This window comes from Ornithorhynchus anatinus, chromosome X1 (genome assembly GCF_004115215.2).
Source record: "Ornithorhynchus anatinus isolate Pmale09 chromosome X1, mOrnAna1.pri.v4, whole genome shotgun sequence".
Classification (NCBI taxonomy): Eukaryota; Metazoa; Chordata; class Mammalia; order Monotremata; family Ornithorhynchidae; genus Ornithorhynchus; species Ornithorhynchus anatinus.
In genome coordinates this window covers 29,339,120-29,363,729 of record NC_041749.1, presented here as the reverse complement: position 1 = coordinate 29,363,729, position 24,610 = coordinate 29,339,120, and the positions used below count along the sequence as shown (strand labels likewise).

At 41.7% G+C, this 24,610-nt stretch overlaps 1 protein-coding gene across 1 annotated transcript; it reads right to left on the bottom strand.

Annotated features, from left to right (window-relative positions):
* Nucleotides 1–1,787: 1,787 nt before the first annotated feature.
* On the bottom strand, nucleotides 1,788–18,925 carry LOC100075993 (hepatitis A virus cellular receptor 2-like). The gene is made up of 9 exons (XM_039910175.1): nucleotides 18,877–18,925; nucleotides 16,795–17,136; nucleotides 13,828–13,911; nucleotides 10,412–10,588; nucleotides 9,705–9,812; nucleotides 8,148–8,203; nucleotides 7,419–7,533; nucleotides 5,072–5,108; nucleotides 1,788–3,127 (listed from the first exon to the last, which is right to left on the bottom strand). Exons 1-9 carry the CDS (start codon nucleotides 18,923–18,925, stop codon nucleotides 2,971–2,973), a joined length of 1,125 nt encoding a protein of 374 aa, XP_039766109.1. The 3' UTR covers nucleotides 1,788–2,970.
* Nucleotides 18,926–24,610: the final 5,685 nt, after the last annotated feature.

The following is a 24,610-nucleotide window of genomic DNA, read 5'->3' as shown; positions in this document are numbered from 1 at the left end:
TACAAAAATACTCCTTAAGTGTATCGATCTCCTGGATGAAATATCCACCCTTCCTAAAAATGGGAAAACCCGATATACTTTAAATCACACGGCTCATTACCAAGGGAGATCAGTCACCAATGATCTATGAAAAACACCAACATGTGAAACCACATTCTGATCTGCGTAGACGGAAGACAATATTCACTGTTAAAGAAGACACTGTACAAAATTGCTATTGTCTAAAACACTTCATTCGGAAAACAATTTCAAATGATTAAAATATGCTCATGGAAGTTTTTTTGCTCCCACCTCATGAAGAAGTGATCGCCATTAATCAAAGTAATATCACTGGTTGGTTTGAAGGAAAGGATCTATAAAGATCAGAGAAAGAACAATTAGCAACTTCACCCTGATGAAGTCATCACCATCATCACTATCATTATTAAAATCTTAAATGATCATATACTGTATGAGGAATCCTTGGTCTGACACTGAAGTATGTAGACCCTAAAATGTTGTTTCTGTTGGGGTTCTGAAATAAACAACATTCATCCTGGGGTACTGTGACATTTCCAGGGGGAAGTAAATAGTAGGGGGGTGGGGGGGGCTAGATAATTAATGCATTCTAGCACTCACTGATACCACTCTCTCAACCCTGAAGGAGGGCCAGTGGAGCTAAGGTAGGGCATGGGGGTCCGTTTGTCATAATTAGCACCCATTAATGCCTCCCCTCCCTCCATCCCCCATCCCAGAGGGATGTATTGACAAATTTGTCTGGCTGCAGATAGGGATTCCAGGTGTCCAGGGGCCCCGTGGCGCCTGTTGAGGCAGCCAGACAATGGCCCTGGGAGACCGAGTTGTTCTTCAGCTACTCCCGTGCCACCTTCTGCATGGCTACCTGGCTCCCACTGCCAGCTCCAGTCTTGTCCCTGTTCAGCTCCCACTGCCACGGCTCACACCATGAGATACTGCAGAGATGGGCAGTGCCAGGAGATGGTGGCTTGGGACCAGGCTCGGGCACCCACTCAACAGGACCTCCCACCCCAGTGGATTTTACCGTGATTTGTGGTGAGGAAGGATGCAGAGAGGGGATCCCACAGTCATGCCTCATTCAGAGCTGGGGCTGAGCCACATGATGAGTCCACCTTTCTGACCACCAAGAGTTTGTGCAGATAGCAGTCTACACCGATCAACTTGGCTACCCTTCCTTGGGGCTTGCGCTCAGCTGGAAGGATACGGGGTGGTTGAGGGCGACAGAGCCAGGACAGTCCCAGAGAAGCACCTGAGAGCATGAGCTGAGCTCCATGCATGTGACCCCACTAGGTTCTCTACCACCGTCCTACACTTTTTCATCAGCCTCCCTCTCCTTTACAGAGATGATAATTTTTAATGGCTTCTCTGCATTCATTACATCAGAGAAAGAGGTAGGGAGAGAAGGAGCAGGCAGCAGGATCTGCAGGCCAAAGTCACTTCTACACTGATCCATCTATGTTGCATTTGTGCCAGTGGCCATTTTTAAAAAGTCTACTTTGGATACTGTCTTTGTAGTGTCCCAAATGATTGTGATGTTTTTAGAGTCAGGAGGTATAAGATTACTATTTGAAGTTAGAGCAGCTAAAGTTGCACATATCTGGGAAGTGACTAGGGTCTCCTTTAGGGTACTGGGTACTGGAACTATGGCTCCTAATGTCTCTACATTAATCTGGCCCCGGGGAAGGGACTTAAAAATAAGCCACAGTGATATTTTCAAACCTCTACCCCATAACCTATTGATTCCCATTGAATCAATGGTAACTAGAGTGGTTTTCACATAACCTGGGATTCTTTGAGAGCATAACTACCAAATTATAGCAGAAATTACAGTATTTGGTTTAATGTTTGCAGACACTATCATCTCTTGCAAGAGCTGTTACAAACAATTTTGCTCCAAAATTCTTCCAAATTTTAGTTGAAGATATTTCATTTCAGTTGAAAAACATCTCAGGGGGAAAATTCTAAGGAATTATTTAGGAATGACCATTTGACATCAATCTAACCAAAGCTATCACTACAATTGAAAAGAAAAATTCATAGCTGCCTGAAAATGAGCCAATTCCAGGACTATTCCAAAAGAACTGCCTTTCTAAAATGACAAAGGGTAGTCATCTAAGGTGAATTTTTCACACCTGGAAGACAGGATGGGGTAAGATTCAATTTTCTTGAATCCTACTATATTCTTCCACATAAAACCAATCACTTTTTTCCAGAGGGGTTATATAGGATGTACTGTGGGCACTCAACAAGAATTGTTGAGTGACTGAGTGAATGGATTCTCCAAGGCAAATAGGATTTTCTAGTTCCCTATAATTCTGGAAATGAGCTATCCTGTCTTTTAGGAAAAGTATGTCATAAACCATACTTTGAAAGTCATAAGATGTGCTTTTGTAGAATAAAATAAACAGTCATAGCCAGAGGGAAAAATGAAACTTGAGCAGCCATTTGATGAATAAAGAAATCAATTAGCTTCTAAGAATAATGAATTTGGAGTTTTCAACAAAGGTGACAGTTTAAAGAAGCAGTTATGACACAGAAACTTCATGCTAGTAATAGCTTTTGGGCTTTAGGATCTGGAAGGGATGCCAAGTCACCAGGAGTTCATCTGCGAATCCCACAGAACACATTACTGTCCGACGGAATTCAAGTTAATAAGAATTGCAACATGTGGTGGCTGCCAGTTCAGGAACTGTTTGAGGGTTCTGATGGTTCAGTCCATTATTCTAGAGATTGTTGACTTTGAGCTTTTATATATATATCAGTTTTAGAGAGGTCTCTGCATTGTCAAAATTGTAGATTGTACATGCGTTTATCCCAGTCTTGTCCATCTGTGTTTAGGTGTTCACAGAGTTTTCTGTCAGATGCAACATCCCCTGAAAATCATCAACTAGTTTGAAAGGGGATAAGTTTAGAGATGAGAGATTCGCTGTTTGCTCCTGATGGCACCTCTGGTCTTCATTCGATAATATAGGCATTTTCCTCTGTGGTGAACTCATTTTCCTCAGTGGTATAAACATTTTCCTCAATGGTGTATGCATTTTCTTCCGCATGAATGCCTGACTCCATTGCGGTCCGTATTCCAGTGGGTGGGGGGCTATAGAGTGAAATTAAACTGGGAAGTGAAAGCATAAATCGGTATCAGAAGTGAATGTTCACAACAGGAGAGGAAGGCAGATGAAATAATTCACCATAAAAGGATGTTATAAAAAAATAAAATTGGAGATGTATACTCAAGCCTTGTATCCTTAGAATGACAAACAATGCAGCTTGAAATGTTCGATTTTTTATGATATTTGTTAAGTGCTTATTATGTGCCAGGCATTGTACTAAGTGCTGGGGTAGGAACAAGCTAATCAAGTTGAACACAGTGAACTGAGGCACAGAGAAGTTAAGTAACTTGGTCAAGATCACACAGGATACAAAGCCGGGATTAGAAGCCAGTGATGGGGTAGATACAAGGTTCACAGTCACTTAGACTGTGAGCCCCATGTGGGACAAGGACTGTGTCCAACCTAATTAACTTGTACCTACCCCATCCCTTAGAACAGACCTTAACAAATGCTATAAAAAAAAAAGATAATCAGGTGAGAAACAGTTTTGGTCCACTGGTCCATATCAGACTCACAGTTCCATATCAGACTCACAGTTTAAGTATGAAGGAAAACAGGTATTGAATCACTATTTTGCTGATGAAGAAACTGAGCCACTGAGAAGTTAAGTCACTTGCCCAAGGTCACACAGCAGGCAAATGGCAGAGCCAGGATTAGAAGCTGTGTCCCCCAATTACCAAGCTTGTGTCCTTTCCATTAGGCAACAGAGCTTCATTCATTTATTCATGTATTTATGTATAATAATGTATTATGTATTCTATGTATATTAATGTATATTAACTTTTATCAATGCCTGTCTCCCTCCATCTAACCTGTGAGCTCGTTTTGGGAAGGGAATGTGACTATTGTACTTTCCCAAGCACTTAGTTCAGTGTTTTGCACACACTAAGTGCTCAATAAATATGAATGAATGAATGAATGAATGAATGAATGACTGAATGAACGAATGCTTGTAATGGACATGTAGAGAAAGGTAATGGACAGGTGCAGAGGGCAGCAGCAAGCTGTGACAGGATTCAACCATGGAAGGGTGAGAGTCATGGAGCTCAATATAGACAGTTCTGCCCCAGTTCCTGCAATGCCCAGTTTGGCCCAGTACTGTGTCCACCAGCACTGTCCTGGTCCAGGTCAATGACAACCGTGGTGATGGTGGTGCTGCTGAAATGGAAGTGGCCAAAATTTTCTTTCTGGAACCTGAATGGCTTCTGTTCACTTCTGGTTCAGTGCCAAGATCACCTAGTTTGATACCACCAAGCCTGAGCCCATCCTAGGGGCTGTGGTGGCTCTGGGGGCTATCTGAACTTGACCCAAAACAGCCTATCTAAATCAGTCCAGAACTCAAGCTCCAAGGACTTTCGTCAGTCTGGCTAAAGCTTCCTTGCTCTCCTCAGATCCCCTCATCCTCACCAAGAGGGGGAGGAAGTAATCCTAGCCAAGGGCAGGGCTCTATGGACAACCTGAGCCCCTGGGTCTCTTGTTCCATTTTTGGCATATAAAAACCCCAAAGGAGCCAACACTCTCAAGCTGAGTCAATATTGGCAAGCAAGTTTATTGTGAACTTTAATAACTGGTCTTCATGTTATTCCCCTAACTTGATTATGTACAAAGAGAAAAACATTTCATCTGATTTCTTCCCTCACCACAGAGCTTGCTCAGCAATTATACTCTCCTTAGTAAATTGTGACCACCGAATGACTTGTGCAGCTGTTTATAGCTGCAGTGCCAGGCAACTGAGAAAGCTAGGGGATAGTCCTGAAAGGGCAGGTTACTGGGCAAATTCCTCAAGAAGAGTGGGAGAAGATAAGAAAGATTAACACTCAGCAATTTTCACTGATGAAGGAAAGCAAGAAACAAGAAACTGTTTCAACAACAAAATAAAAATCTAGCCTTCTACACTTAGGATAGGCACAGCCTCTCAAATAATCATTTTAATAGAAGCCACTTACCTTAAACTCTGCATCTTCTTGCGGTTGTGAATATGCCCTAAATAGAGGGAACAAAATGAGATTTAAAATCCCAAAGGCAAAAGTTGAGCATCTCAATTATAGTTCCAAGTTGACAAAGCATTTTCGATGAAATTGTTAACCAATACCCTCCAAGCAGGCAACACATTTGTAATCGAAGAATAATGTAGGGAAAAAGAGAGGGCTGTGGGGACTCTAAATTAAAAAGAATGATTCCTGATAACATCAAATCACTACTCATATTACTCTATTAATGTCCTTTTATAATAAAAAAAATATTTCTGGGAGATAAAAGTTCTGGGAAAGCAGTTTCTCATTTCACCTGTGGGCTTGGGGAAGACAAACAACACTTCACTCATTTGGTCAGTGGAATAACAAGGCATTGAGAAAAAATAGACTTCAAATGCATAGAGGCTTTTTATATCCTGGTTGGTGTAAGCATTCATTGAATTCCAGGACATGAGGGATTTGTCCAGATGATCTACTGAGGCTTTTCTAGCTCTAAGATTCTGTGATTTTTCATTCATTCATTCATTCAATCATATTTATTATGTGCTTACTGTGTGCAGAGCACTGTACTAAGTGCTTGGAATGTAAAATTTGGCAACAGATAGAGACAATCCCTGCCCAACAATGGGCTCACAGTCTAAAAGATAATTTTCCCAAAGATAATTTGCCTTCCAAAGAGAGAGCTCAGAAATAAGACCAAGAATAAAAGTCTCCAAGGCTCTGTCAAAGAGTAGCACCCATTATTGCTCTTTGACAGACCCAACTCCCAAATACAGCTGTGTATCTGAAACATGTGAATATCCCTTTACACTTTTCTGATGTCCAGGATGTATGGTTGATTACCCTAATATTATGCAACCTAGGAAATGGATTCCCAACTGTTGCAATTTCAGGCAGAAGATAGTGCTCTTCTGGGCCAAAGATTGGAGCTTAAGAGGGACTAAGGTAAAACTGGCTTGTGAATTGTGAAATTGTGTTTTCTAATTTACACCTGTGGAAATCTTCACCTCCAAGAAGCCTTCCCTGACTAAGCCCTCCTCTCCTCTCCTCCCACTCCCTTCTGTGGAGCCCTGTCTTGCTTCCTTCATTCACCCTCCCTTCCAGCCCCACAGCACATATATATCGCTCTGGGCATGTCACCCCCACCCCCTCAAAAATCTCCACTGGTTGCCTGTCAACCTTCGCATGAAGCAAAAACTCCTCACAGCAGCTTCACACAGCTTCAAAACTCTCCATCACCTTGCCCCCTCCTAACTCATCTCCCTTCTCTCCTCCTACAGCCCAGCCCGCACACTCCATTTCTCTGCTGCTTACCTCCTGTGCCTCGTTCTCACCTGTCCCATCGTCGACCCCTGGCCCACGTCCTACCTCTGGCCTGGAATGCCCTCCCATCTCACATCCACCAAACTAGCTCTCTTCCCCCTTTCAAAGCCCTACTGAGAGGTCATCTCCTACAGGAGACCTTCCCAGTCTGAGCCCCCCTTTTCCTCTGCTTCTCCTCCCCTCCCCATCACTCCTACTCCCTCCCACTCCTCAAACCCCCTCCCCACCCCATGGCACTTCTGTATATTTGTTTATATTTATTATTCTATTTATTTTATTAATGATGTGTCTATACATCTATAATTCTAGATTATCTATTTTGATGGTATTGATGCCTGTCTACTTGTTTTGTTGTCTGTCTCTCCCTTCTAGACTGTGAGCCTGTTGTTGGGTAGAGATTGTCTCTATCTGTTGCCGAACTGTACTTTCCAAGTGCTTAGTACAGTGCTCTGCATATAGTAAGTGCTCAATAAATACGATTGAATGAATGAATATATATGTATATATAATATATAAATTATTTATTCATTTATTCATGTGTATTAATGAATAAATAATTTATGTCCATCTCCCGCTCTAGACTGTGAGCTCATTGAGGGCAGGGAGTGTGTCTATTGTTGTGGTGTACTCTCCTAAGGACTTAGTACAATGCACACAGTAAGCACTCAATAAATGACTGAATGAATTCATTAATCTAAGTTCAGTCTTGTGTACAGATGAGGGAACTAAACTAGAAAATTCTTATTAATTTTGTGATTCAGAAGACACAAAATGACCTAACCTACCTGAGATTTTATGAACATCTTTATGGTCCAATTTTGCCAAAGATTCTTCTAGACAATGGAAATTATTATATTAAAAATCCACCACATCATGTTCCATATGCAGATATGCTCTTCTACCCTATTTGTTCCTCTAACTACTCCCTATAGAGAAATGTTCGGTCCAGAATGGTCCTTCTCAGTGCAGTATGGAGAAAGTTTCTCTGGTGACTTACATTTGAAAATAAGGATAACTAAAAGGAGACTGAGAAGGGCTCCTGCAAAAACACTGACTCCAATATATAGCCCCTTGCTGCTGGTCATCCACAGATCTGGTGCTGTTGTCATTTCCTATAAAACACAAACACAAATGAAAGGAAATAATTAATGGATAAGAATGGAAACAGCAGCACACGGGAAAAAAAAACACTGAGCATCCACTGTACTGTTTTATGGAGAGCATAAGAAGCAGAGGAAGATGTGGTTTCTTATCTGTATAGCCTAAAAAGAAGATGTACAATACTTCTCACTTCCTCTCCTCAACCCTACCTCTAAAATAGCAACAACAAAAAGTAGTCAGAAACATGCAGTCTGATTCAGAAGTCCATGTTCCAGACATAAATTCACGCACATATATTCACATATATTCAGCACTTCCATAGCAGGAATGGAAAAGTCCTAAAGCACTCTGGGCCAGAGAAAATGATATGTGAAATGACTTGCAGGTGAGAAACTCATAAGTGATACTAAAAGGTTAACATGGTACCATAAAAGAATACGAGCACTTTCAAGGAAACGATAGAGGTGGAAGAGATATGGTACCTGCCTTCAGAGAGCTTACAAACTAATGATCATATTTAATGAATCACTGTCATATCTCTAAAGGTGTCGCTTGCTTCCATGGAGTATTACATATTCTGGAAAAATTAATCGGCAAAATGAAACTAGAAAACCAAAATGCTTACTGTTTGATTTCTATTTCGAAGGCCTTCCGAAGTCTGTGTTACTGTTACATTCACAGCTGCACAGAAGAAAGAAAAATCACTTAGATCTAGGAAACATTCCTCCCACACGCACACACACACCCAGGGGATATGGCAGATCTAAAGGAAACTGGGAATCACTTTCTCAAGATGAATAAAGGGATTAATAGAATGAGGCAAAATAGGAATAGTGCTTAAATTATTACTTAGCACATTTATTGTCTTTTAAGGTGACTCTTTTTCACTGACAGAAAGGTCACTGAAATCTAACAAGCTGTGAGAACAAGGTATGCTTTTAGACTGAACACATGACATACAGAAGCAATGAGTCAGAATGAAAGTGTATTTTGTCAGATTGTGTTTATAGAGGAACTGTCTTAACACTTCTCTAAAGTAGGTGAACGGTAACCGTCACACCACCAGTGTCACACACCGGTGAATGCCGGTAGTACTACGTTAGTCTAGTTTGACTTTTAAAAAGACAAATTATATTAAATCGACCACATTGCAAATACCACAGGGATAGGCATTTACAGGTCTCACCCACAATACACAGTTTCTGTGAGCATACAAATTAAGAAGTCACGCAAATCTTTCCTCTCCCCAGTGAATGCTTAATATAGCCCTCTGCTGCTGAAACTTTAGGAATTTAACTTCCAAACAGTTTGATGACACTCAAAATATTAGTGATCCAACTTCCCTTCTAGTTGAACAAAGATTCTGGGCATTTATAAAATTCTCTAAACACTGCAACAAGTAACTGTATGAAGCTGCACCAAGCACATAAAAAGTGATTTTTCAGTTCACTATGAAATTATTTCTTGGTGCAGAATTATTAGAGTACGTAGCTGATTTGAGCATTCATGTCTCTCTCTGGTTAGTAGGGAATAATGTCAGAGCCCAAGAGACTTAACCTGTTAAAGTGCTAACACTTTATAGATCTGAACCAAAACAGAAGCCTGACTCACTCAGAACATAGTCAAAATTTCAGTCAGGCCTATGCTTTCAAAGCAGATTTTGTATCCAGATAATATTTTAAAGAGAATTTTATTCATTGCATATGTTAGTATGGTACTGCCCTGTTTGTTGTCCTCTACCAGTTTATTTATTAGGATATTTTAATGTTATATTGTACTCTGAAGTGAGTCCATAAAAGGGATTAGTTTTCCAAAACAGAATGAGTACAATTAAATCAAACCCCACAAATTGTTAGTCTGTTGTTATCTTGAAATACTACTTAATTTGATCAAAAAACAGATTGATAGGATTGACTTGCATTTCAGCACATCCTTAATTAGACCAAAAGGTTTCCCTTCCCCCAGTCAGCTATCTGAAATTACACATAGTGTGAAAAAAAAAGACAACCATTTCTTCTCATCCAGGATATTTGCATGTAAGCATACCAGCAATACAGAGGCATAAATTCTCATGTTAGTATGCAAGGCATGTGGGTTCTGAAAAGAGTGAGCAAAAACCTAATTATACTGTGTTAAGCTGCTCTAACTTCTGTGGTATCTAAAATGCAACAATAATATTTACCTATTGGGCAACACTGTCCTCCCTGGTTGCTGGACTGGGTCCCATTCATTTGAACTGATGTTTCAGAGGATCCTGCCACCTCTGTTCTCAGAGTTGAAATAAAAGGGGCTTCCAAAAGGAAAGAAAAATTTCCAAGTTACTTAAGAAAGGCTGATGTGAACTGACTAAAACGAATGATCTCTCATCCCCTGAACTGAGAACCATCTAAGCAGATAAAGGGTGTAGGGAACCAGCTGCTCCAAAATAAAAAAGCCAAAGACTATCCTGAGACCAGGGTGATATCTAGAAGGACTAGGGTCTGGTCCACTCTAAATCACCTAAATATAAACAAATCACTGAAAAGCCATATTTTCTTTCCTTCTTCTCTGACCCCTCTCATCTCTGAATTGCTATAGAAATATATCTCCTGAAGCATTCAAACGGAATCAGTAGATCTTTATGAAATGTGCTCCAATTCTTTTCTGACTAGGGAAATTTACACATATGTTAACTTTCAGCCGCTTCTATTAGCTGACCATTCCATAGCCAAATTTAATTACAGACAGAGTGCAAATTGCTTCTACTCAGAACACCCTGGGCAGGGTGAGTGAAAGACATTTTGGTGCCCTGGGCAAAAGGGAGGGAAGCAGGAGGCGGTTGAATCATGAGGAGAAAAGTGGAAGTAGAAAGGAGGAAAGAAATATCAACCAAATATGGTAGGCATTTGCCTCGCTGACCCCGGGTCACATATTGCCTTGCTCGCACTATGAAGTCTGCCAAACTCAGAAACAAGAAGAGAGCATCTCTGTCCAGTACATTACCTGAGCTGTATCGTTCCGTGGAGGCATGTGTTGGAATTACTAAAGGGAAGTCCTTGACTGACGATAGAGTAGTGGAGTTGCTGGCTGGTGTTAGAAACAAAACAGTGCATGTGAGGAAATCTCAAAAAAGTTACTGTTGCTTTGAATTATCCAACAGAGTACAGTAAAATGAAGATCAGTTTGTAAGCAACAGTTAGTAAGAGGAAACCCCACGAAACCCCCATTCCAATATCAACCTCTTCCACACAAGGCACCACCTTACAGCACTTGAGCGGCGTGGCTTAGCAGAGAGAGCACAGGCCTGGGAGTTAGAAGCTCCTGGGTTCTAAATCTGGCTCTGCCATGTGTGCTGTGTGATCTTGGGCAAGTCACTTCACTTTTCTGGGCCTCAGCTACCTCATCCGTAAAATGGGTATTAACAGTGTGAGTCCCATGTGGGACAGGAACCGTATTCTACCCAATTAACTTGTATCTACCCCAGGGCTTAGAACTGTTCTTGGCACATAGTTAGCTCTTAAGTATCATAATTATTACTGAGTCCCAGTATTTTACCATTCATTCATTTGATTTTATTTACTGAGCACTTACTGTGTGCAAAACAGGATATTTACTCTCGTGGACTAGATTCTAGAAGGGCTTAATGAATGAATAACTTATGAACTAATAACTAATAACTAATGAAGCCCCCTTCACCTCCCAATATAACAGCCTGAATAGGGTGGGTGGACTGTCAGGTGAAAATGCAGAAGAGGAAAGGATGAGAAAGAAGGAAGAAAGGCTTTAGCAGTAAGCCTTTCCAGGAAAACCTAAAGCAGTGTGTAAAATGGTAAAATGATGAACTGAAGGGATTCCTGAGGCTATAGAACATAAATGTTCAGTAAGGCCAAAAGGAACATATTGGGTTCTCTTCATGGCGGGGCTGATTTATAGTGTCCCTGACAGAGGAGTGGCCTGCATACCATTATTCCTGGGCAGTGATAGGATTACCTATATTTAAAGCTATTTCTCTGGGATTTTCTCCTTATTCCAGTTTATTCTTCTGTATTTTTACCAGGTAGATACAAACGAAGCAAAGTAATATTCTCCAGCTACCTATTTCTCTCCTCCCTTTCCTTTCCCAAACCCCGCTTCTAGTTCCCAAACCTGAGGGTAAGAAAATATGAAACTAAATTTTCTAGAGGTACCTAAATGTCAAAGAACTTCCCAAAATTCATGGGTTTCGTTAAAAAAATCAATTGATGAATGTCAGTTATATTTATTGAGCACCTATTGTGTGCAAACAATGTAATAAACAGTTGGAAGAGTACAGCAGCAGCAAAACATGTTTCCTGTCCTCAAGAAGCTTCCCACAATGATAGTAGCCCAAGTCTCCTGAAGCTTACCCCTTTATACCCCTCTCTTCTTACCCCTAGGTCCCTGCTTTTTCACTCTTTTGACTCACTCTGAAACAGACTATAATTCCTTCCCTCCCGACAAGATGTTGTGGATGCATCGGATAGACTCTTCACGCCCATTAAGCTGCAGACTCCTTGAGGGTGGGGACTGCTTTTTATGCTTCTGCTCCAATTCCAAGTCCCTGATACAGTGCTCTGTTCCTAGCCAGCCTGCAAATGCTACTAATTATTTCCCATCTTTGGCCTGGGATTTTCATTTCTATTTGCTATAACAAGGTTGCTGTGGGAATGGAATGTGTCTGCTTATTATAATATTGTACTCTCCCTAGCTCTTAGTACAGTGCTTCACAGACAATAAGTGCTTAATAAATACAACTGAATGAAGGCTCTCATTATAATCCATCCTAGATAAATAATATGCTTCCTTTAAACTTACATTATGAGAATGAATTAAGGTGCCCAAAATCTTAGTTGGAATGAGGGAGGAGTCCTCAGAGCATGGGAACAAAAAGAGGGGGCAGAGTCAGAAATAGAAAGCGGGGACAGAGCAAGGAGAAACCAAAAGTGAAGGAGAAAGAAAGAGAAAGAGTCACTGTTTCCTTCAAGTAACCACAGCTGTCCCAGAAGGTTATCTTATTAATCAAAATAATAATAATGTTGATATTTGTTAAGCGCTTACTATGTGCCGAGCACTATTCTAAGCGCAGGGGTAGATACAGGGTAATCAGATTGTCCCACATGAGGCTCACAGTCTTCATCTCCATTTTACAGATGAGGTAACTGAGGCACCAAGAAGTTGTGACTTGCCTAAAGTCACACAGCTGACCGGTGGCTTAGCCAGGATTAGAACCCATGACCACTGACTCCTACACCCATGGTCTTTCCACTGAGCCACGCTGCTTCTCACCAATCACTAGGGCTACTGCCACTTCTGTTTCTACTTCAACCACCTCTTCCACCCAGGTAGCTGTAGCAACATGGCTTAGTTGAGAACTAGCATGGCTTAGTGGATAGAGCACGGGCCCGGGAGTCAGAAGGACCTGGTTTCTAATCCTGGCTCCTCCACATGTCTACAAGTCAAGTCACTTCTCTGGGCTTCAGTTCCCTCATCCATCAAATGCAGATTAAGAGTGTGAGCCGCATATGGGACAGGGACTGTATCCAACCTGATTAACTTGTTTCTACCCCAGCACTTAGAATAGTGCTTGGCAATAACAAGCACTTAACAGGTATCATTATTATTATTATTATTATGGCTACTAAGAGCTGGCTAAATGGATGAAGAATGATGGGAACAAGCTGCTCCGGAATAACCAAGCCAATGTCTATTCGAGACCAAGAAGATATCTCGAAGATCCAGGGTGTGATCCACTCTAAATCTTTTACATGGCACCGAAAAACCATATTTTCTTTCTTTTTTCTCTTTCAGTAAATCAGTCAATCAATAATACTTGTTGAGCACTTACTACGTACAGAGCACTGTACTAAGCACTTGGGAGAATGCAATATTGGAAATATATCCCTCACAGCACTCAAAACGGATCAGTAGGACTTTATAAAATGGGCTTCAACTCCTTCTTGACCATACCAATTATATGCTAACTTTTAGCTACTTCATTAACTGACCATTCCATGGCCAATTTTAATCACTGATAGAAGATAAATTGCTTCTGCTCTGAACACCCTGGGCAGGATCAATGAAAGTAATTTTGGTGCCCTGGGCAAAAAAGGAGGGATGTGGAAGGCAGTTGAGTCATCAGGAGAAAAGCGGAAGTAGGAAATAGTAAAGAAGTGCTGAACAATACAATTGGCAATTGCCTCATTGCCTATGTGGTAGAACTGATCCCGGGCCACAGTGTTGTCTTGCTCCCATTTTGAAGTCTCCCATACTCAGAAACAAGAAGAGGGTTTCTCCCTTCAGTATATTACCTGAGTTGAAGCCTTCCGTGGAGGCATAAGTTGGTATTTCTGAAGGGAAGTCCTTGGCTGGCAGTAGAGCTGTGGAATTGCTGGCTGTTAGAAGCAAAACACCATATGTCAGAAAATCTAAAAAAACTCATTATTGCTTTGAACTATCCTACCTAAAACAGTGTGAAAGTGTTTGTACGATGATGGACTGAAGGGATTTGTGAGGCTTTGGAAGGTAAATGTTCAGTAAAGCTAACAGGAACACAATGGATTCTGTATATAGAGGGGTTGATTTATAGTGTTGCTTCTAGAACAGTGATGGAAGTGCTTGCTATCCCATGGGATTATCTATATTTAAAATTAGTTCTCTGGGATTTTCTCCTTGGTCCAGTTTATTCTTCTGTAGTTTCCCACTTAGAAACAAAACATGGAAAGCCACGTTCTCCACCTCCCTATCACCCTTCCTTCCCCTTCCTCTCTCCCCCCTTGCTACTAGTTCCACACATAAGGGCAACAAAAGTGAATCAAAATTTTCCAGGGATTCCATAGTGGAAAAACCTCCCAAAGATGCATGGGTTTCATTCAAAACTCAAATAATCAACCATTCAGTGATATTTATTGAACACTTAGTGCAAAAATGGTACTAAACAACTAAACACTTGGGGGAGTAAAACAACATCAAGGCAGAGTAGAAAGGAGCACAGGACTGGGATCCTAATCCAGGTTCTTCCCCTTGTCTACATCGTGACCTTGACAAGTCACAACATCACTCTACCTCAGTTTTTTTTCTGTTAAATGGCAATTCAATATCTGTTATTCTTCCAAAGCAAAGTGTTTGGCATATAATCATTATTATTTTACTAATACATGTTCCCTGTCATCAAGGAGTTTCCCACAGTGATTGTAAATCAAGCCTCCTGAAGCCCCTTCATACCCCTATTATTTCACTCTTGCTCAGGAGTTTGGTTTTGACAGACTCTAACAAACTGAAAACTACTTGAAGTTGGGAATCACATCTTTTGCTTCTGCAACACTCCCCAGGTCCCTGGTATGATACTCTGCACTTAGTCAACCCAGGAATACTATTGATTATGGTGATGACTGAGTTTGCTTCCTATCTTTGGCCTGGGCTCTTCATTTCAATTTGCTATAACAAGGTTCGTATTGCAATCCATCTTTATTAAATAATATATCTCCTTTTAACCTACCTCAAACGAATGTTATAAATGAATTACAAAAGCTTTTAGTGCTTTGATCTCTTTAGGGAAAGATTTAGGTGAAAGGTTTAGAGAAGCAGCATGGCTCAGTGGAAAGAGCATGGGCTTTGGAGTCAGAGGTCATGAATTCGAATCCCAGCTTTGCCACGTGTCAGCTGTGTGACTGTGGGCAAGTCACTTAACTTCTCTGCGCCTCAGTTACCTCATCTGTAAAATGGGGATTAACTGTGAAACCTCACGTGGGACAACCTGATTCCCCTGTGTCGACCCCAGCGCTTAGAACAGTGCTCTGCACATAGTAAGCGCTTAACAAATACAAATACCAACATTATTATTTAGGTGTCCAAAATCTGGTTACCTTAGATGAAATGAAGGAGGGGCCTTCAGCCTCTGGGAACAAAAAGGGGCCAGAGCCAGAATAGGGAGGAGCCACAGACTGAGAAGAGACCCAGGATGAGGTGGTGAAGGGGGAGGGGAGAGAAAGAGAAGAGTAACTGCTTCCACCAAGAACCTCAGCTGCTCTGGCAGGTTAACATAACTCTGACCACCATGGCCACTTCCACTTCCACCACCACTTTCACCCAAGTAGCACTGACCTGGGTTGGTGATGGTCCCTGATGAACCAGCCCAACCAGGGCAGCTGGGCAGCCAACAGAAGTGGTAACAAAGCAGCAGCACAGGCCACGACAAATCAGTTTATCCAGGACCACCATCAACACTCTCACCACTACTGCCAAAGCCCTTAGTTGAAATGATCTTTGCTGGGGTCAGCACAACCACTTCAGCAACAGGGCCTGCTTCCACCAAAGAGGAGGAGAAGCTCTACCCTTGGGCTCATGTCATCACTGCCACAAAGTAAAAATGGGCCCTCGAAGAATTCTGCCCTTCCTCGTTTGTGATGTGGGACCAAACTCCACAAATCATGACCATCCTACCTAGTGTGGGACATCTGGTCACAAGATGTTCTCCATCCCTAGAATGTTCACTTGCCTTCAGTCATCTTATTCCTTCTTTATAGCAGCTTTCCCAACATTACCCTAAGGATACTTTCCCTGACAGAGGGTCCTAATAATGACACTAATAATTGTGGCATTTGTTAAGTGCATACTTAACACATGTGCATATGTACAAAGAGCTGTACTAAGAGCCTGAATAGATCCAAGATAAATGCAGTCCATGTCCTACATGGGGTCACAGTCTAATGGCTCACAGTCTAAGTCCTACCCTGTCCTGTTCCTATTTTTGCATCCCCATGTTAAGAAAGTTTAATAAATTACAGGAAATGGCAAAACTTAAAGACACCATGGTCTCTTCCTCTTTTTTCCTCATCAAAGATAAGCAAGGGAGAAGAAGAGTCAGCTTTTGGGAAATGAGGGCAGAGTTCTGTGAAAAAAGAAAAGATCCTTTGTTACTCAAAATATCACCTGAGTGAGATTGAGCAATTGACACAATCCTAGAGATCCAGAGGACATGCAGGAAGTTCAGACAAAGACCTGAGAAGAATTAGCAAAGGAGAGTTCCCTAGAGGCCTTTCAGGCTTCAGCTAACCATTTCCTGAATTAGTCACTAGGGGATGTCACAGTTTGGAGAAGTGGGCTGTAAAAAAACACTACTTATGATTTACAAAAAGTCCCAACTCCTCCCTTGATGGTCATAGGATCAAGAAAGCCTCCAGGAGCAATAGCGAATACTGAGGAGAAATGAGGGATGTTCCTGTACCTATCAGAGGAAGTGAAGGTTGTAAGATGATCTCAGAAGAAAGAAAGCTCACCTTGCTCAATCACCAACTGTAGGTTAACTTTCTTATCATTAAACCAACCAGTACACTCCACCCGGCAGCAGTACATTCCGCCATCTGCATCGGTCACATTTGCTATAGTCAGGGAGACCTCCCCTTTGAGGAGATCCCCTTTCAACTGGTATCTGCTGCTCCTTCGGTAGGTCACTTCCCTCCCATCGGTCCAGATGATTTCATGCCCACATCTATTCAGAGGGCACACTCCACGACCCCAGCACATGGATGTGAGATGTGTTTCATCAGGAACTGAGTAGGAACAGGGTAAGGTGACAGAGAGACCCATCACCCCTACTGTTTGCCCAGATGCTGCACAACCTGAAGGGAGAGAGAAAATGTTTTCAGCCAAAATTCAGATGCCAAAATTCAGAGGCTATTCATGTAACCTCTCCACCTCCACAACACTTACGTACATATCTTTGCACTCTACTGTTTCCTTCTACCTGAAGTTTATTTCAGAGTCTGTCTCCCCTGCTAGTTTGTAAGATCATATCTCCTAATTGCACTCTCCCAAGAAATTAGTTCAGTGCTCTGTACACAGTAAGCATTCAGTGAATACTATTTGGTTGATTGATGGATGGATGTCGCAGGAGATGAGGAGAAATCGAATTTTAGTTAATTCCATTAGAAGAAAAAAATAAAAGAGCTGTCTTTAAGCGGAATAATCGATTATCATCTTCTGAGCATTGGTGGTAAGGAATTTCAGGCGCTTGCACTTGAGAGAAAAACCTCATTGCTTCAGAAGTAAAGAGATGGTGAAGGACCCTGTCAGAATTAGTGAAAAGTTCAAATTGAAAAATATTTACTAGATAGCATACCTTGTCAAGAAATGGGATCTGATATCAATTTCACAACTCTTCTCTGTCCTTATTCATGCCATTGGCATTCCATCAAACATTTATTGGATCACTAATAATAATAATATTTGTTAAGTACTTACCATGTGTCAAACACTACTAAGCATTGGGATATATATAAGATAATCAGGTCAGATACAAGCTCTGTCCCACATGAGGATCCCAATTTAAGTAGAAGGAAGAACAAGTATTTAAATCCATTTTACAGATGAAAAAATTGAGGCACAGAGAAGTTAAGTGAATTTCCCCACTATCATTTATTTCACCACTATGACCATTAATTTGTCATCCCAGAACATCATCAAGCTGTATTAAGATATTCTAGCAGCAGCATATTTAAAACTTCCTTTCTCCCCTGCAAACTAATTGCTTTTTCCAAAAATTTACCCACCTCTTGTTGTAATCAATCAATCAGTCAATCAGTGGTATTTATTAAGTGCTTACCATGTACAGAGCACTGTAAGTATCTTCAAATTATACAGTACAAATTATTTATTTATATCAATGTCTGTCTCCCTCTCTGGATTATACGCTTGCTGTGAGCAGGAAACAAGTCTGCCAGCTCTGTTGTACTCTCCCAACTGCTTACTGCAGTGCTCTGCACATAGTAAGTGCTCAATAAATTCCATTAATCAATTGATTATTTAGGAGAGTACAATTCTCAAATTGGTAGACACGATCTCTGCCCTTACAAAGCTAACAATCTATTAATATGCAGTAACAATCTAGAAGATAAGAATGCCTTAAGACATGTCTGAATTACCATGAATTCCAAATTGGTGGGGTCAGAATAAATGAGATTATAGTGTAAAATCGTTGATTAAAAATCAGTGCCAAACTCAACAAAACCAGAGGAAAGAGAATCAAGACAGAAAAAAATGGTGGAGTCACATATTAGTTACACAACTGCACATTTCTGTGCTACCTCAAGGCTTGGAGAAACACTGACTATGAAAACTAGATTAAAAATACTAAAGCACCTCCATTTTTCTTTCATGCTTGAATCTCTTACTGACTTGTTTTCTCTCCTAAAATGTTTTGCCATCAGTTTCCAATGAGATCGGCAGCCTCATCCAATATGAACTGAAATGACTTTCTCTTCAAAACTAAAATAATTTTTGTGCCCTGCTGGATTTTCCTCCCCCCATTCCCTTGTCTGTAATATTATTTTTGTGTACCATCACCTCATTTCCTTTCTTACCTACAAGAAGCAGCATCAGGATCCATCTGAAGAAGAAATGAATAGACATGGCATCCGCTGAAGAAAAACCAGAGGGCAGAATGGTAAGTACTTAGTAAATACCCCTCACGAGTCACATGAGCCGCTCACAGCATTCACCAACAAGGGGTCACAGTTCAAATAACATTGGATCTGCCTTTGCTTTGTTAGTTCATGAGTGCAGGGTCTGCAGCTTCAGCTAAGGAGGAATGAAAAACCACTCAACCAATCAGTGGAATTTATCAAGCACTTTACGGTGTGCAGATGGCTTGGGAGCACTTCATAAATATATTTTAGAGACCCACCTTTCTTCCATCAGAAATAGCGTGCCCATACCAAGGATTATGATTCCACGATAAGCAAAAAGGAATAGAACAGCAGCGACATCAGAATAGTGCTACTAAATTAAGGAAGCAGCATGGCCTAGTAGATCGAGCATGGGCCTGGAGTCAGAAGGGCCTGGATTCTAATCCTGGCTCTACCATTTGTCTTTTGAGTGAGCTGGTGCAAGTCACTTAACTTCTCTGTGCCTCATCTGTAAAAATAGAGATTAAGACTATTAACCCCATATGAGTCATGGACTGAGTTCAACCTGATTAGCTTGTTATCTAATGTACCAGTTCAGTGACTGGCACATAGTGAGCACTTAGCAAATACCATTTTAAAAAATTGAAATCTTATATCATATATAAGTTCCCTTTCCCTAAGAGCTAGCTGGATGCTTTTGCTCTTTCAATTCCAAAGAGTAATATTCTGCCAACCCATCACCCACTTTAGCACTCTTGTATTTATCTGTTCATTTACCCCTAACTAGGCTATATGCATATATTTAGTTAACTATTTCTCCTATTTATTTACACTGCAAGCTTCTTGAGAGGACAGGAAATTTTTGCTTCTTTTGTCTGTTCACAAACAGTGAGTGAAGTCTTACAAAATAGACACCCAATAAATACTCTTAATACTGAGACTCTTAGTATTTTGGCAGTCTAAAAGAGTTAGTGCATATGACATAGGTCCCTAACATCCTTCCAGGATATAGATTAGAACTAGTAGACATCGCTAAATTTCAGCATCCTGCAGCATTCAACAAGAATTGCCCCTTTACCTAGAGTTAAAAGGCCTGTGTTCCCTTTGCTCTATAGAACTAATAGAGAACTTGCTTTATCCTACTTCAGCACCAGATTTGGATATGTGTTTGTTTGTTTTATGGTACTTGTTAAGCACTTACTCTGTGTCAAACACTGTTCTAAATGCTAGAGTAGGTATAAATCAAGTCAGACATAGTCCCTGTCCTCCATGGAGCGCATTGTCCCAAGAAGGAGGGAGAACAGGTTACAGTTTACATTTTAGAGTTGAGGAAACTGAGGCACAGAGAAGTTAAGTGACTTGTCTGAGGTCACAGAGCAAGCAATTGGCAGAGCAGTTGGCAGATCTGAGATTAAAACTCAGGTCCTCTGACAGACCCTTGCTCTTTCCACTAGGCCACGCTGCTCAAGCCTAAAGAACTCACACCAGACTCTTTTTATCTATGTTCTTTGTGGATGGGCTTCTTCACCAGCAGGCTAGTTCAAAACAAATGACTCCAAAGCATTTGGCCCTCAGAACCCTTTCTAATGACGCAAGCGTGTATATTGAGACATCATCATGGAATAGTTGGCCCTAGCTAAATATCTACAATGAGATCTCTCACCCCAACTCTTTTTCAATTCTGTTTAAAAAGGGGTAAACTTTGCTTGCATTAAACCCTTTTCAGACCTTCCATTGACTCTCTCGTACACCATTCATGGTTTGGGAATAATAATAGAAATTATGGTATTTGTTAAGTCCTTATTATGTGCAAAAACATTGCATTAAGCACCTGGGTACATTCAAGACAATCTGGTCAGAAACAGTCCCTGGCCCACATGGGGCTGATAGTCTGAGTAGATGGGAGTACAAGTACTGAATCCTCATTCCTCATCGGGATACTGAGGCACAGAGAAGTTAAATGATTTGCCCAAGTCCACAGAGCAGGCAAGGGGTGGAGCCAGGATTAGAACCCAGGCCCTCTGAATCTCAGGCCCATATTCTTTCCACTAGGCCATGCTGGGGGAACAGCTGTGATTATTCCCATTTTGCAGCTGGGAAAACTAAACCATAGAAAAGTTTAGCCATTGGATTACCCCAAAATTTTGTAGCCAAATAAGAATTTTCAGTCCTGGACTGCTCAACTTTGTTTTATTGTACTTACCCAAGCACTTAGTACAGTGCTCTGCACACAGTCAGCGTTCAATAGATACCATTAATTAATTGATTGATTCCATGAAGGGGATGAGAGGATTTTTCTGCAGAATATAAAGTGCTAAATGACTCTGAAGCAGTCATTCAGGAATCTGCTTAAGCCCATTCAAATAAACACATAACAGTGTCTCACGTAGAGAATAGTTTAACCTTTAGAGGTTAGGCATAAAAGCCTCATATACCCAGGATGTTAAGCTTCATAATGAGTCACTGTGGGTAACCAACCACAGTGAAACACTAGTATAAAATGCTCCAGTTAAAAGATACAGCTATTTCTGTCTCTGTGACTCTATTTTTGAAGCTAATCAACACAGCTTGAGCAGTAAGAAAAGGAGCCTGGTCTAGATACCTGCACAGATATTATATTTTGCACCAGTATCTGACAACTGACAACAGCAAATCAAGCATCCATGCCTGCAAGAAAGTCTACCTACTAGACTCATGAATATCATTATATTACTAGAATATCATATATTACTAGACTCATGAATATCACTGTGGGTACCACTGGTCAAACTAGGTGTATTGTGGGTCTCTACAGTAAGGCAGGCAAGGTGGTCATTCATTCATTCATTCAATCTTATTTATTGAGTGCTTATTGTGTGCAGAGCATTGTACTAAGCGCTTGGGAGAATACAATATTACAATAAATGGATACATTCCCTGCCCATCGTAAGTTAGTGTAGAGGGTCACTTATGTACCACCCCTACAACTGTTCCTGTACCACTCTGTATAGCCTGGCATCTTCTCCTCAAGGCAGAATGGGGCAGGTCAGGAGCCAGGGCACGATAATAATTGCAGTATTTGTTAAGTGCTTCCATGTGCCAGGTACCGTACTAAGCACTGGGGTGGATACAAGCAAATCGGTTTGGACACGATCCTTGTCCCATGTGGGGCCCACAGTCTCAATCCCCATTTATAGATGAGGTAACTGAGGCCCAGAGAGGTGAAGTGACTTGCCCAAGGTCATAGAAGAGATAAGTGGTAGAGCTGGGATTAGAGCCCATGCCCTTCTGACTCCCAAGCCCTTGATCTACCCACCACATCATGAGACAGGATGGGAGAAAGTCTGGTGAGGAAAGGAGGAAAAGGTGAAACAAAAGTGGGATGGTGGGAGTGAAGGAAGGCAATGGCGGGGGAAGGAAAGCGTTGGACAACTTCAGCCTGGTCTTTAGCTCAGTTCCAGTCACAGCTTACTTGGAGCATCTTGATGGTGGTGGTGGTCTCAAAAGCAGGTGTCTACAGAAATTGACTCATTATTCAGTTTAACAGCATTTACTCACATCTGACCAAGGCCCACATCCTTCATTGACTATCTGATGCAACCTACAACTTGGCTGAAGGCACCCCTGGGTCAGGTTGGGTAACTAGCAGCTCTCAACCTAGCACTTCTTCTTTCTTGTATCCACCCTGATGTCAAAAAATGGTAGAAAACTTGGGCTGTATGGTATCTCGTGAGAATTAACTCCATTAACTTCAGAGGGTTTGAAGTGAACTTTGAAACTGATACTGTCAATATCACCCTCTCTACTAAACTCAACTTGCTTGTTGCCTTATCCCTTCCTTGATCTCTTACCACTAACCCACAGCCCTGTATCACCTCCACATTCTGCCTTCTTCTCTCTTGTGCACATGCCACAGAGTGCTGTTGGAGGAAGTCTAGATATTGGGCCAACCACATCCACTTAAGTTTACCTTCTATGCTTTAACTTTTCCCTCTCCTGCGTCTGGCAAAATTATTTCTCCACCCTCATTGACACACATGCCCATTGTCCTCACCAGTTGTTCCAAACACCTAACTCCCTCCTCTAATCACCTGTCCCCCTGCCTCCCTCATTCCTTGCCCCTAATAACCTGGCTACCCACTTTATTTAGAAAATTGAAACTATCGGGCGTGATCTCTCTCAAATCTCCCTGGTCCCTCTCCAGGTCCCTCCCTTCTCCTGCCCTTTCTTCAACTCAGCAGTACCTCAAGAGGAAATCTCCTGCCTTCTCGCAAAATCCACCCCTTTCACCTGCACATCCAACCCCATTCCTTTATACCTTATTGAAACACTTGCCCCCTCCCTTCTTTTCCCCATAACTACCATCTTCCACTGTACCCTCTCCAATGACTCCTTCACCACTGCTTTCAAACATGCCTAGGTCTTCCCTATCCTAAAAAAACCCTCCCTTGACCCCACAGCTCCCTCCAGTTATTGCCCCATCTCCCTAACATTCCTCTCCAAACTCCTTGAGCAAGTTGTCTACACCCGCTGTCCTCAAGGTTCAGTTCTGGGTCCCCTTCTATTTTCCATTTACACCCACTCCCTTGGAGAACTCATTCACTCTTATGGCTTCAACTATGACCTCTCTGTAAATGACTTTACATCTCCAGGCCTGATCTTTCTCTCTCTCTCTCTCTCTCCCTCTCTCTGTCTCTTCAGTCTCACATTTCCTTCTGTCTTCAAGACATCTCTACTTGGATGTCCACCATCACCTCAAACTTCATATGTCCTTATCTTCCCACCCAAACTCCGTCCTTCCCCTGACTTTCCCATCACGTAGGTGTCCCCGCCATCCTTCCTGTAACTTTGGCGTTATCCTTGACTCCTTTCTCTCATTCATTCATTCACTCAATAATATTTATTAAGCACTTACTGTGTGCAGAGCACTAAGAGAGTACAACTCAACAATAAACTGACACAATCGCCACCTACAACAAGCTTACAATCAACCCACATACTCAATCCTTTACTAAATCCTGTTGGTTCAACCTACACGTCGCTAAAATCCGCCCCTTCCTCTCCATCCAAACTGCTACCACATTAGTCCAAGCACTAATCCTATCTCTCTTTTATTACTGTATCGACCTCCCTCCTGTCTACTCTGCCTCCTGTCTCTCCCCACTCCAGTCCATATTTCACTCTGCTGCCTGGATCATTTTTCTACAAAAATGATCAGGCCATGTTTCCCCACTCCTCAAGAACCTCCAGTGGTTGTCCATCCACCTCCACATCAAATAGAAACTCCTTAAAATCAGCTTGAAAGCATTCAATCACCTTTACCCCTCCTATCTTACCTCACTACTTGCCTATTACAACACAGCCTGCCCACTTTGTTCTTTCAATGCTAAGCTTCTCACTGTACCTCTAGCTCTTCTATCTCGCCTTCAGCCCCTTGCCCACATCCTGCCTCTGGCCTGGAACGCCCATCCTTTTCATATCCAACAAACAATTAATAATGTTGGTATTTGTTAAGCGCTTACTATGTGCAGAGCACTGTTCTAAGCACTGGGGTAGATACAGGGTTATCAGGTTGTCCCACATGAGGCTCACAATCTTCATCCCCATTTTACAGATGAGGTAACTGAGGCACAGAGAAGTTAAGTGACTTGCCCACAGTCACACAGCTGACAAGTGGCAGAGCCAGGAGTCGAACTCATGACCTCTGACT

Excerpts from the sequence above, each read along its gene's own strand:
- LOC100075993 (XM_039910175.1), bottom strand. The coding sequence starts at position 18,925 with ATGTCTATTCATTTCTTCTTCAGATGGATCCTGATGCTGCTTCTTGTA. Across the intron at positions 13,912-16,794 it reads ACAGTTGGTGATTGAGCAAG|CCAGCAATTCCACAGCTCTA; the intron begins GTGAGCTTTCTT and ends TGCTTCTAACAG. Across the intron at positions 7,534-8,147 it reads TTCGAAATAGAAATCAAACA|GAAATGACAACAGCACCAGA; the intron begins GTAAGCATTTTG and ends TGTGTTTTATAG.